At 46.5% G+C, this 14,456-nt stretch overlaps 1 protein-coding gene across 4 annotated transcripts in view; it reads left to right on the forward strand.

Moving 5' to 3' along the window:
* Nucleotides 1-14,456, forward strand: part of LOC126176801 (acetylcholinesterase-like) — a 239,290-nt gene that overhangs the window by 38,470 nt on the left and 186,364 nt on the right. For 2 of the 4 annotated variants that reach the window (XM_049923979.1, XM_049923978.1), the window contains exon 8: nucleotides 7,507-7,636. The exons of the other annotated variants lie outside the window; for them this stretch is intronic. In XM_049923979.1, the coding sequence (XP_049779936.1) occupies nucleotides 7,507-7,636 (130 nt within the window). The remainder of the gene's footprint in view (nucleotides 1-7,506; nucleotides 7,637-14,456) is intronic. 4 annotated transcript variants of the gene reach the window in all.

A 14,456-nucleotide genomic window follows, 5' to 3' on the forward strand; every position in this document is an offset into this window, starting at 1 on the left:
ACTCCTTAGACAATGAATGGACGTCTAGTGTGGTGGACGTAGAGTGATTAAGGACAAAGTTTAAAATGGTCGAATGTGCCAAGAAGTGGATTAAGGATGGAAAGGACCCACCGTAGTATAATAATGAAATTCGGAAAATACTGAGGAAACATATTGTTGCACTTTCGGTTCAAAAAAGAGCTCGTAAATGTTAACAGAATATAGGTAGCAGAAATTCGTGCGTCCGTAAGAAACGCAATGCGCGAAGCATACAACAACTCACACCATCATAACTCAGAGAAAGAGCTTGCCTGCAATCCGAGAAGGTTTTGGTTATACATAAAATCAGTAAACTGTTCTAAGTCTTCCGTCCAGTCACTCATCGACCAATCTGGAATGGCAACAGAAGCTGGTGAAAAGAAAGCCGAAGTATAAAATTTGACGTTTAAGAAATCATTCACGCAAGAGGATTTTACATTCATTCCGTCGTTTGGCTGTCGTACAGACTCCCCCAAGGTGGACGTAAAGACCAGACCAGTATCCATAACATCGGTTTGCTCCAGGTTTCTTGCACACATTCTGAGTTAGAATATGAAAATTTCCATGAGACAGAAAAGCTTCATCACGGATTTAGAAGGCACCGCTTGTGTGAAGCTAAGCTAGCCTTTATCTCACACGGTATCCTGCAAACCGTGGAGGAAGGGCAATAGGCAAGGTCCATGTTCCTAGATTTTCGAAAGTCATTTGACACGGTGCCACGTTGCAGATTACTGGTGGAGGTCCGAGCATACCGTTGAAGTTCCCAGATATGCGACTGTATCGAAGACAAATAGAACCCAGTATGTAGTCCTCGATGCCTAGTGTACATCAGAGACCAGGGAATCGTCAGTGGTGCCCCAGAGAAGTATGATAGTGTGTATTCTCTGTGCACAAAAATGAGCAGGGAGAGCAGCAATTTACGGCTGTTTGCTGATGACGCTTTGGTGTACGGGAAGGTGTCGTCGTTGAGTGACTGTTGATGTATACAAGTCGACTTACATAAGATTTCTAAATGGGGAAGAATGTGAGTTATTGCGGATGAGAAGGAAGAAGAGTTCCGTAAAGTACGAATACGGAACATGTCGATTAGATATCTATGGATAACTTTGCAAGGCGATATCAAATTGAAGTAGCATGTCAGGTTAGCAAAAAGGAAGGCGAATGTTCGTCTTCGATTATTGTGAGAATTGTGCGAAAGCGTAGCTCATTCAAAAAAGAGATGGCCCATAGAACGTAAGTGTGACCCATTTTTGACCAATCTTCGCGTGACTGGAATCCCAACGAGATCGGATTAAAGCAAGACATCGAAGGAGCACAGAGGTAGACAGCTGTATTAGATATCAGTAGGTTCGATCAGCATAAAAGAATTAGGGAGACGCTTCATGAACTCAAATGGGAGTCCCTGGAGGGTAGACGATGCTCTTTCCGCAAATCACTACTGCGCAAATTTGCAGAAACGAGATTTGAGACCGACGGCAGAACGGTTCTATTCCCGCCAACGTTCATTTCGCGTAAGGATCATGAATATAAGATGCGAAAATTAGTGTTCGTACAAAGGCCTTTAGACAGTCGCTTCACCCCCGCTCTGTTTGCGAGCGGAGCAGGGGAGGAAACGACTAGAAGTGGTACAGAGTACCCTCCGCTATGCACCGTACGGCGGTTTTCGAACGATATGTGTAGATGTAGACGATGTAACAGATATTAAAGTAAGTGATGGTGGAAAATAAAATCAAACAAAGTAGCTTAACTGAGGGAAGGAACAGTGGTGTGCAAATACGAAAGCAACTTTCGGAGGATGCGTCACTGCCAACGTTGTTGTGACACTGTACTCCGGCCCTCGTGCGTGTTCTCAGGGGTTCATTTAGCCCTGAACACTTCGGGATGACAATGAGTTACCACATCGAACAACGCAGGAAGAGGAGCTCTTGGAACGAGAAGACATACAGCGAATGGACAGGCTTGCCCGTGCCCTTGACTTACGTCCCGTCGAGCTCGTGTAGTATGAGTTGAGGAGATGCACTTCATCAACGTACACATCACCAAAGATCCTCCACGTTGTCAGTTGCGCTGGTGGAAGAATCGAACGCCCTACCACAAGAACTCCATACCAACCTTGTGCCCAGGATGGGAGCACACTGCACGGTACACAACGCCTTCCTTGGCGATCACACGCCCTGTTAAGAACCATGTCCTGCCGTTCGTAATATCCAGGGGACCATATGAATAACAGTGACTATTTTTTGTCTTCAAATAAAAGAGTAATTTCGTTTCGTCTAATTGCACATTTCTTTTAGTTATCTTCTATACTATACTATACTACACGGTAGTATTTGTTTCTCTCAAAGTTTCATTGAGCTAAGTTACTTGGCAGTGACTCATCGTGTGAAAGTTGCTTTCGTCCTTAAGTTTCGCACTCATCGGAGCTACAACCGTTCCTAGTGATCTGAAAACCATGCATAGTCGATGAGCGTTTCTGGAGCAGACACGCCTCTCTTTAAGCGAATAGCACTAACAACAATCTGCCGTACAAAGGTGGAACGAGTTTTACACTGGTGCATTGCTATCTTTTAGATGTCTGATAATCTGTTGTCTACGAATGAACACATTGGCTCCTCAAGCAGCGATCTTGTGAACCTCGATTCGTCACTTCCATTCGCGAGATCTAGAATACAGTAAAAACTACGTTTAAGTTTACAGTGTTTTCCTTGGTATCCGGTACACATTAAGAGAGATACGAGTTGCTCTAACAAACAGAAAACTAGCTTACGGAATATCCGACTATCTCAATACGAAATTGCTACCACTGTCAGACCACCACTTGAGAAAACCATCAGATGAAAATGTATCTTCGGGCATGCCCTAAGAGAACGTTGTACAGCCGTTATGGTAAGGACAGACGTACACGATGTAACAGATTTACATATACAGATTTTTAGAAACACTTTTGCTATGTTACACAAATATCACAGGTGCATTACCTCCACAGAAGTGATCGTTCAAGAGTTGGACGCTGAACTACCCTATGGCGAACGTTCAGTTCTTTTGACAGCTTCGTATACTATACATTGAAACGTGATTAGAAACCCAGCTGCCTTTTACTGCTACGAAGGATAAATTTTTTATTATTATTATTAGCAGTGACCACATCTTTGGATTAAACGATTACGTTATTACTGTTCTTATTTTCTGTTTCCATGACAGTTTCTAGTGATATTTAATGTATATTGATGGTTGGTTACACTCGAACAGAGTTAGCTGATGTGCATCTCATTTATGTGATGTGACGATGCAACAGTCTAGCAGCAAGGCACATGTATGCAGAAATATTTCGAGGCAGAATTTTATCAAATCATGAGGCATTTCCAAGACTTCATGGCCGTCATCGCGAAACAGGATGCCTCATTCCAGACCGTAGGTAGACACATCTGTGTGTGAACTGTTTAGCGTAAGGAGGCTTCGTTGCAGTTGTTTGAAGACTACCCCAGTACCAGCACACAATCCACAGACGAGGAACTGAGGGGCTCCAGAAAGCCCTATCTTTCCAATGTTAAAATAGCGCTTATAAATTACATCTTTACTCAGAACGTATTTGAGATAGGAAGTTGAAAATTTGACAGGTTATTTATTGGAGTATTGGCTACACTTAACACGGAGATTTTCAAAAATTTGATTTCAGTTGTTAGAGATTATTTTTTTATATTGTAATGAAAATTCGCCACTTTTTTCTGCCAGTGTTTGCTTATAAATTCAACAGTAAACGGGTTTCTGGAAAAAGGCTGTGTTATGTTACGCAGAAGGAACTGTGTGACATTTCCTGAAAATTTGAAGGAAAGTGCGTTGGTACATCCTGAGGAAATATGTAATTTGTATGAAAAAATTAATACTTTTGGGACTCGAGCGTCAAAGTTTGGATTACCTTTTCAGTGCATTCCAGGTCCATAGGATGGATTATCTTCACCTTCCGCAAATTCCTCCTCCAGAATTCTCTTTTTCCTCCACCTGTTTGCTCTGGCTTGTATTTCTACGTTATTTATAACCCTGTCAGCAGCCCGGAGACATTCCTTGTCTAAAGCAAGACTCGTTGGTATCATGTACTTCATTCCCATATTTCGAAATACTTTTCACCTTACAACGTTGTCTTCACTGGAAGATGCACGTCATATTTTAACCTTTCCATTAATTTAGTGTCGTTCAGAATGTCAGAAACTAGGCAAATGCTAGCTATTAGCTCGAAGAAAGTCGATCACCACCAGCGAAGTTTCCTTCCAAAAGTGGTAGAAGCTTCGTGCGTAAATAAATTTTACACTTCTGACGATGCACTGACAAGACATTACGGTTCAGTTGCTAATTTCCTCTGCACGGTAGCTTCTGTGAGACAGTTTTCGATAAATATTAATTGTTCACGGTCACATATGATACTTTAAGAATGTATTTATTTAACTACGTTGACAGAATACTTGCTAAATTGGCGAACACCAGCAAAGGAATCCCTTCCAAACATCATGTTGTCTTTGTGCATATTTCACTGTCTACTAACAAGAACTTAATTTAACACCAAATAATTACCTCATGGGATATGACTTCCCACATCGACAGCCTTCAGTGCATGACTGAATTACGTACGACACATTCCAGTCTCGGTCCTGTGGAAACATGCAACACCGGTTATGGTTACCGACTTCACCATACGTTCACGTGTGACATAAAATTACGCACATGACGTAAACTTGAGGAGACTTATGCCACAGTTGAAAAAGGTCGCTAAAGCAACTGGTCACTTACTGTTCAAAATTTCTTATTGACACGTTTCGACCGTAGCCCATCATCAGAACACCAAAAATAGAAGTCTTCATACAAAGTATGGAGTCACACGTGATAGCAGTCAACATCCGTAGTCAACAGAGTGCGATACATTGTATTAAAACTTTTTGTTTTGAAGTCCTGACGAAATGCACCAACAAGTAAGAATTTTTGAGAAGCAAGTGGCCAGTTAAAACTTCCTGGCAGATTAAAACTGTGTGCCCGACCGAGACTCGAACTCGGGACCTTTGCCTTTCACGGGCAAGTGCTGTACCATCTGAGCTACCGAAGCACGACTCACGCCCGGTCCTCACAGCTCTACTTCAGCCAGTATCTCGTCTCCTACCTTCCAAATTTTACAGAAGCTCTCCTGCGAGAGGCTGTGGCTAAGCCGTGTCTCCGCAGTATCCTTTCTTTCAGGAGTGCTAGTTCTGCAGGTTTGCAGGAGAGCTTCTGTAAAGTTTGGAAGGTAGGAGACGAGATACTGGCAGAAGTAGAGCTGTGAGGACCGGGCGTGAGTCGTGCTTCGGTAGCTCAGATGGCTGCCGGCATGGTAGCTCAGCGTGTTCGGTCAGAGGGTTACGTGCCCTCTGTAATAAAAAAACTGAGTCAATCGATCAACAACGAACATAAATGGATGTCTTACGACGTCCGCCCCGAGCAGATGCAACGAACAAAAGCGAAAAAAAAAAGAGTGGTAGAGCACTTGCCCACGAAAGACAATGGTCCAGAGTTCGAGTCTCGGTCGGGCACACAGTTTTAATCTGCCAGGAAGTTTGATATCAGCGCACACTCCGCTGCAGAGTGAAAATCTCATTCTGAAGTGGCCGGTTTATTCATCAGTGGCATAAATCTCCTCACATTTACTGTTACGAGCGTGTACGAATTGTACTTTCATTTTTGAAATAGTATTGTCAGCGATAAGCGTCGGATGTCCAGGATGGTTGTAATTAAACTTTCACTGTTTTGGCGGGCCCCTATGAGAAAACAGTGATCTCAGGACAATGAAAATTTGTGGAAACATTTTTAAGGACATGCGGAAAAGAATAACGAATAAACGATTGAATGAAACACATTCTAATTTCCACGAGAGACGGTAACATTTATTAATTGCGTGCCATGTTTACGTTCCAGGTTACAGATGTTGCTCAAAGTGACGACCACTTGCATCCACGATAGCCTGCAACAGCACTAGAGATACCGCTTCACAATCACTCGCAACACTTTTCGAACAATGGACCATGGAATGTTCAGCAGTCGTGACACAGCTCGCGCATTGCTTGAAGATCGCACATTGCGTCCACCATTCACATCCATGGCAGCAGTAACTTCAACAGTTTGTGGCACAATTGACTGTCGGTCTGTCCCAGGACCAACTCCCAAATCGTCATTTAATTCCAAATTCAGAATCATTTTCTTCAAGTGCGGTGCGGGAGGAGGATCCTTCCGTATTCCTTCAATGCTTTGATACTCGCGAAGAGCAGTAGCACTATTGCCGTTGTTTTAACAAAATAACTTTACCAGTAAAGCCCTGCTCATCTTGCTCAGACCCCTACGACTGTCTGCAACTGTACTGTACACTGATGCTTATGTTTCAACGTACGGTGCCGTACCATTACCGGCACCTAACGGCAAGTCATGACACTAACACTACGAACAACACAAAGCGTGTAGCGCACAATCTGAACATCATTCCTATAAAGTTGGGTACCCATACGGTAAATAGTTTTTCCTTAACACTGACTCAAGTAGCCAAAGTAGAATTATAACAACCCTGTACTAAAAAATTGTAAATCATCAATCACATTTTTCAATTGAAGTATTGTTGCATAATTCCCGAAACTATTACCGAAGAAGTGATACGCACACATTTCGCATCTTAAATGAATATTATGGCGTTTCGTATTAATTTTCGATCGTTCATTATTGTTTTTATATGGCTTTTTTGGGGTTAATGAATGATCATCTTCTACGCTAATATCCTTTACCCAGTCAAACGTTTGCTCCTAACAGCAAAGCCGTGGGGAAAGGGGGGGGGGGAGTTTAGCCGAGCGGTTTTAGGCGCGCTGCAGTCATGGACTGTGCGGCTGGTCCTGGCGGAGGTTCGAGTCCTCCCTCGGGCATGGGTGTGTGTGTGCGTGTGTGTGTGTGATTTCACACACATTGAACTCCTAATAGCAAATGTTTCTATTAAGTTTCTTCATTATTTGTAGTAACTTATAATCAGTTAGATAACCTTTCAAGCTAAGTTTTGACTTCTTTAAACACCGCATACCACTAAATTTCAGTTTCTTACATTGATTTCGTGCCCAAATAACAATAAGAATACGGAGGTAAAGGTACAAAAATGGCTCAAATGGCTCTGAGCACTATGGGACTTAACATCTGAGGTCATCAGTCCCCCAGAACTTAGAACTACTTGAACCTAAATAACCCAAGGACAAGACAGACATACATGCCCGGGCAGGATTCAAACCTGCGAACGTAGCGGTCGCGCGGTTCCAGGCTGAAGCGCCTAGAGCCGCTCGGCCCCACCGGGAGGTAAAGGAAATGCAGTATTTGATTTTAGAAAAGATATTTCATTGCAATATCCTTGCTTGTTGCATCAGTTTAATATTGTTTTGTAAGATTTTGTGATTCGTCGTTTCTGTTTTGATGTTAATATAAATGAGTCTCTTACTTTCACAGTTCTTCGACGACCTCAAATGGTTCGACCCTAATGATGGCTTCATTAGAACCGCTGCCGAGCTCTCCAGCAAGCCAATTTATTCCTTTGTATTCGACTACAGAGGAGAAAATATTCACACAAGTCAGTGGGGTAAGTACAAAAATCACAATTTTACATATACCTGTCAGTGAAGTCGATAACGTCAATATTGCTACTCTTACTGTTTTACAGATGTTATCCAATCCCCTGATGTTTCACTCCCAGAAATCTACTATTAGCGATGCTGTTCATGTGTTGATTATAATAATCGAGCCAATTTCGTCTGATACCACGTGCTTACTAGCGTACATTACGAACTGAACAAAGTTTCCTTGTTTAGTGAATCATTTCAAACATCTCCCTTCCGCATTAATTATGTTATTAGATCACACAAGCTGACGAGCCGCTTTCTTAATCGCCCATTTCACAACCGTTCTTTTGCAACACTTGACTCGCATTTGGAAGGAGGGCAGTTCAAATCCAGATTTAGGTTTCGCATAGTTCCTCTAAATCGCTTCCAGAATAGTTCCTGTGGAAAGAGCACAGTCCATTTCCTTCCTCGTTTTTGTCTCCCCCACTCCTGAAACAGACCTCCGACTATATTGACCTGGTTGTCGACAGGACGTTAAAACAAAAGAAAAAACAAAACAATCCGCAGTACTGAAACCACCATTGTTTAGAGCTGCCATCTACGAAAATAATACCAGTAATTCTCAACTTTACATCTAAATATTGGACCTCACTGAAAGCTACCACCATCTTTACAGTCGGTTTGTTGAGCTGTATAGCAACGTGGGCTATTTAAATGTTAAATTTTTGTTCTCATTGTGTACTCGTAAATTGAAGGTGGCGGAGGGGTGAAGGGAAAGAAAAGAGAAAGAGAAAGAACGATATCAGCTGCATGCGGAATAAGCGGCGGCTAGTGAAAAGTCGGCCGGAGTGGGAATCGAACCTGGGATCTCCTGCTTACTAGGCAGTTACGTTAACCACTGCAGCACGCCGACACAGTGTTTATCAAAAAAGCACGGACTACCTCGGCACGCTCCCCCGCTGACCCACACTCCTATCTAACGCCACCTATCCGCAGTTCGTGTCCGTGTCCTTCACTTTCGCAAATTTTAGATTCCCACTAGAAGTCGAACGAACATGTCCGGCAAGGGTTCGTATAACTGTTTATCCTCGGTGGACAATGAATCCACAATCTTCAGTGCGTGTGCACATTTACGTTTGACCTCTTGCGGAAATCTCTCAGTAGTGAGCATGGAGCACATGCAAATAGGTGGCGCCATGTGAGAATGTGTGAGTCAGCTGGGGGAGCGTGACGAGACAGTAAACAGTGTGACTGGGTTTCACAATGGTTCGGACATGTATGAGAGAACACACGTCACGCATTCCCATAATTTTTACTTTCATTTGTAAACGACTGTTAATGTTCATTCCCACGGTTCAGTGTATGATTCTGTACAAGCCAAGAATTTTTTTTTGTTTTTCTTTTTTTTTGGGGGTGGGGGTGGGGGGGGGGGTGTGGCTTCGTCCGTCTCTGACTGGTTTGATCCGCCTCGCCACAAATTCTTCTTTTCTTCTCCTATTCATCTCAGAGTAGCACTTGCAACATACGTCCTCATTTTGTTGCTGAATATATTCCAATCTTTGTTTACCTCTACAGTTTTTGCCCTCTACAGCTCCCTCAAGTACCATGGAAGTCATTCCCTCATGTCTTTACAGATGTCTTATCATTCTGTTCGTTCTCCTTTTCAGTGTTTTATACATATTCCTTTCCTCTCCAATGCTGCACAGAACCTCATCATTCCTTACCTTATCAGTCCGCCTAATTTTCAACATTCGTCTGTAGCACCATATCTCAAATTGGAATTTCTTTTGTTCTGGTTTTCCCACTGTCCATGTTTCACTACCGTACAATGCTGTACTCAAAACGTACATCCTCAAAGGTGTCCTCCTTAAATTAACAACTATTTTTTTTTGTGGTTTTAGGGCGCACAACTTCAACGGTCATTAGCGCCCTGACTACTCTAAGAATGCACCGCGAGGCACAAGTTGACAACAACAACTAACTAAAAGGGAAAACACGATAAAAGACAGACTGACAGGCATAGGATTAAAAAACATCAAATGTCCTTAGCGAGGTTTGTCAAATTGATAAAACGAAGAACACGACCAGCTGCTCGTGGGTCATCCGCTAAAATGGCATCGAAAGTACTTGGCAGGTTAAGATCTAGACGCAGTGTGGTAAAATCTGGACAGGACATTAAAATGTGTCGAACCGTCAGCAAGTGCCCACATGGGCAGAACGGCGCCGGCGCAGCCGTCAGCAGATGGCGATGGCTGAACCGGCAGTGTCCAATTCTTAACCGGGCCAACACTACCTCCTCCCGCCGAGAAGGGCGTGAGGAGGACGTCCAAGCCACGGGAAGAGGTTTTAAAGCCCGAAGCTTGTTGTCGGTAAGTGCAGCCCAATCGGCATGCCACAGCGATAAGATGCGCAGACAAATGACCCTGCTAAAATCGGACGAAGGGACACAACAAGAAGCTGTCCGAGGCTGGAGGACCGCAGCCTTGGCCGCGGCATCTGCAGCTTCGTTCCCAGGGATACCGACATGGCCAGGAACCCACATAAAGCTAACCGGAGAACCGACGTCCACCAGCTGCTGAAGAGAGCATTGGATCCGGTGTACGAAAGGGTGAACCGGGTACGGATCACTGAGGCTCTGGATGGCGCTCAGGGAATCTGAGCAGATGACATAAGCAGAATGTCGGTGGCGGCAGATGTAAAGAACAGCCTGGTAGAGGGCAAAGAGCTCAGCTGTGAAGACCGAACAATGGCCATGGAGCCGGTATTTGAAACTTTGTGCCCCGACAAGAAAGGAACACCCGACCCCGTCATTGGTCTTAGAGCCATCTGTATAAATGAAAGTCATGTTGATGAACTTCGAACGAAGTTCCAAAAAACGGGAGTGGGTGACCGAACCGGGGGTGACCTCTTTTGCGAGCGAGCTGAGGTCAAGGTGAACGCGGACCTGAGCCTGGAGCCAAGGTGGCGTGCGGCTCTCGCCCACTCGAAAGGTTGCAGGGAGTGAAAAACTAAGGTATTGAAGGAGGCGACGAAAGTGAACTCCAGGGGGTAGCAGGGCAGAGACATACAACCCGTATTGACGGTCAAGAGAGTCGTCAAAAAAGGAACGATAAGACGGATGGTCGGGCATTGACAGTAGCCGACAGGCATACCGACAAAGCAGTATATCGCGCCGGTAGGTGAGTGGCAATTCGCCAGCGTCAGCATGAAGACTCTCTACGAGACTGGTATAAAATGCTCCGATCGCAAGTCGTAAACCCCGATGTTGTATGGGGTTGAGGCGGCGTAAGATGGATGGCCGTGCAGAGGAGTATACGAAGCTCCCATAATCCAGCTTGGAGCGGACGATCGACCGATATAGACGAAGTAGGACGGTTCGATTCGCTCCCCACGACATACCACTGAGAACACGGAGGACTTTTAAAGAACGGGTACAACGGGCGGCCAAATATGACACATGTGGAGACCAGCTAAGTTTCCTGTCAAAGGTAAGGCCTAAAAATTTGGTTGTCTCCACGATTGGGAGAGCAACGGGACCGAGTCGTAAGGACGGTGGGAGAAACTCTTTGTAGCGCCAGAAGTTAATACAGACCGTCTTCTCAGCAGAAAAACGGAAGCCATTGGCGACACTCCAGGAGTAAAGACGGTCAAGAGAACGCTGAAGACAGCGCTCCAGGACACGTGTACACTGCGCGCTGCAATAGATGGTAAAATCGTCCACGAAAAGGGAGCCTGATACATCAGCTGGGAGGCAATCCATTATTGGATTGATCGCGATGGCGAAGAGAGCGACGCTCAAAACTGAGCCCTGTGGCACCCCATTCTCCTGGCGAAAGGTGTCTGACAGGACAGAACCCACACGTACCCTGAACTGTCGATCCATTAAAAAGGAACGAATAAAAAGAGGGAGGCGACCGCGAAGGCCCCATGTATGCATGGTGCGGAGAATGCCCGCCCTCCAACAGGTGTCGTAAGCCTTCTCCAAATCAAAGAACACAGCCGCGGTCGGGCGCTTCCGCAAGAAGTTATTCATAATGTAGGTCGGCAAGGTAACCAGATGGTCAACAGCAGAGCGGCGCCTACGAAATCCACATTGTACATTGGTAAGTAGGCGTCGAGACTCGAGCAGCCAAACCAATCGAGAGTTAACCATTCGCTCCATCACTTTACAGACACAGCTGGTAAGTGAGATAGGTCGATAACTGGAAGGCAAGTGCTTGTCCTTCCCCGGCTTAGGAATCGGGACAACAATAGACTCGCGCCAGCATGCGGGAACATGTCCCTCAATCCAGATGCGATTGTATGTACGAAGAAGAAAACCTTTACCCGCAGGAGAAAGGTTCTTCAGCATCTGAATATGAATAGAATCAGGCCCTGGAGCGGAGGACCGTGATCGGCCAAGTTCGGTTTCGAATTCCCGCATGGTGAATGGGGCATTATAACTTTCACAATTCGGGGAGCGGAAGTTAGGTGGCCTAGCCTCCTCTGCCTGTTTGCGGGGGAGGAAGGCAGGGTGGTAATGAGCGGAGCTCGAAACCTCTGCGAAAAAGCGGCCGAAGGCATTGGAGACAGCCTCAGGGGCCACAAGGACTTCATTCGCGACCTTCAAGCCAGAAACTGGGGAGTGGACCTTAGTGCCAGATAGCCGGCGCAGGCTACCCCAGACAACAGAAGAAGGAGTAAAACTGTTGAAGGTGCTTGTGAAAGCAGCCCAGCTGGCTTTCTTGCTTTCGTTAATAATACGACGACACTGAGCACGTAATCGTTTATAATTAATACAATTCGCCACTGTAGGGTGGCGTTTAAAGGTGCGTAAAGCACGTCGACGAGCACGTAAAGCGTCTCTACATGCCGCGGTCCACCAGGGGACCGGTACGCGACGTGGAGAAGAAGTAGGGTGAGGGATGGAATATTCAGCAGCAGCGAGAATGACTTCCGTGAGGTGTGCGACCTGACGATCGCAGCTTGTGAAGGTTTGATCCTGAAAGGTCGCCCTGGAAGAGAAGAGCCCCCAGTCTGCCTTGGAGATGGTCCAACTAGAGGAGCACGGAGAGGGAGTATGCTGCAGGAGACGGATAACACACGGGAAGTGGTCGCTCGAATATGTATCAGCAAGTGCATACCACTCAAACCGGCGTGCAAGTTGGGGAGTACATATAGAGAGGTCTAAATGGGAATAGGTGTGAGACGTGTCCGAAAGAAAAGTAGGGGCGCCAGTATTGAGGCAGACAAGATTGAGCTGGTTGAGAAGGTCTGCTAACAAGGAGCCCCTCGGGCAGGATGCTGGTGAGCCCCAAAGGGGATGGTGGGCATTGAAGTCTCCAGTTAACAAAAATGGTGCAGGTAGCTGAGCAATAAGTTGCATCATGTCTGCCCTGGTAACGGCAGATGACGATGGAGTGTAAACGGTACAAAAGGAAAACGTAAAAGTGGGGAGAGTAATGCGGATGGCAACTGCCTGCAGGCCGGTGTGCAACGTGATGGGATCGTAGTAAATATCATCCCGGACCAGCAACATAACCCCTCCATGAGCTGGGATACCTACCACAGGGGGTAGGTCAAAACGCACAGAGGTGTAGTGTGCCAAGGCAATTTGATCGCATGGGCGTAGCTTCGTTTCCTGGAGGGCTACGACGAGCGGACGATGCAAGCGGAGCAGCAACTTCAAGTCCTCTCGGTTGGAGCGAATGCTGCGAATATTCCAGTGAATAAGTGCCATCGTAGGAAAAGGAAGATGAGAGAAGGGGTCACCTCGAAGGCCGCTTAGGGCCTGGCTTCGAGCGAGCACTGCCGCCGCTATCAGTAGGCGGACAGTCATCGTCCATGGGGTCTATAGGGTCATCGGCCATCTCGGGAGGATGGCCGGGAGGGGGAGCTTCCTCCGCCGGTGAACGGCCAGATGTACGGCTACCAGCGGTGCGGCCAGGCGAAACGGATGACGGCCTGGGGCGGCAACCGCTGGGTGGCGCAGGAGAAGAAATGCGCCGTGGCGGAGAAGGAGAACTGTGCTTCCTATGCGCCTTTTTGGAAGGACGTTTGGTGGAAGTACCGGTCGAAGGCTGGGAGGTCGAGGGACGGAGGAAGTCTGCACGGGATGGTTCCTTCTTGAAGGCCCGTGCATCTGACTTCGGGGTCTTCGACTTAGCAGAAGCTGAGGAAGGGGCTGGTGTCTGTGGGGTGATGGGAGGAAGAGGAGACGTCGACCGCGCGATCTTAGCACTGGCCGAACGGACGACCGTGGTGCTGAAGGTCAGATCGCATGTCTGGGTTGCTACCTCCCGGGTAGTCCGAGGAGAGGCGAGGACAGTACTGTATTTCCCCGCTGGGAGCAGCGTGGGCTTCCTACTAGCCAATAGCTTGCGAGCAGCCGAGGTGGACACTTTCTCTTTGACCCGAATTTATTGGATACAGCGTTCTTCCTTATAGACAGGACAGTCGCGGGAGGATGCGGCATGGTCACCCTGACAGTTCACACAACGAGGAGACGGAGGTGGACAGTCACCCTCATGGGCATCCCTGCCACAAGTGACACATTTAGCCGCATTGGAACAAGACTGTCGAGTGTGATTGAAACGCTGACACTGGTAGCAGCGAACAGAAATAACCTCGTAGCCCGCCTTGATACGCGATGGCAGCGTAACACTATCGAAGGTCAAGAAAAGTGTCTGGGTCGGTACAAGGTCATTGTTGACCTTTTTCATGACCCGATGGACAGCCGTCACGCCCTGCTCAGCGAGGAAAGATTGAATCTCCTCGTCAGTCAATCCGTCGAGGGAGCTAGTATAGACTACACCACGAGACGAATTCAAAGTTCGGTGGGCCTCCACCCGGACAGGGAAC

Source organism: Schistocerca cancellata, chromosome 3 (assembly GCF_023864275.1).
Source record: "Schistocerca cancellata isolate TAMUIC-IGC-003103 chromosome 3, iqSchCanc2.1, whole genome shotgun sequence".
NCBI classification, from domain to species: Eukaryota; Metazoa; Arthropoda; class Insecta; order Orthoptera; family Acrididae; genus Schistocerca; species Schistocerca cancellata.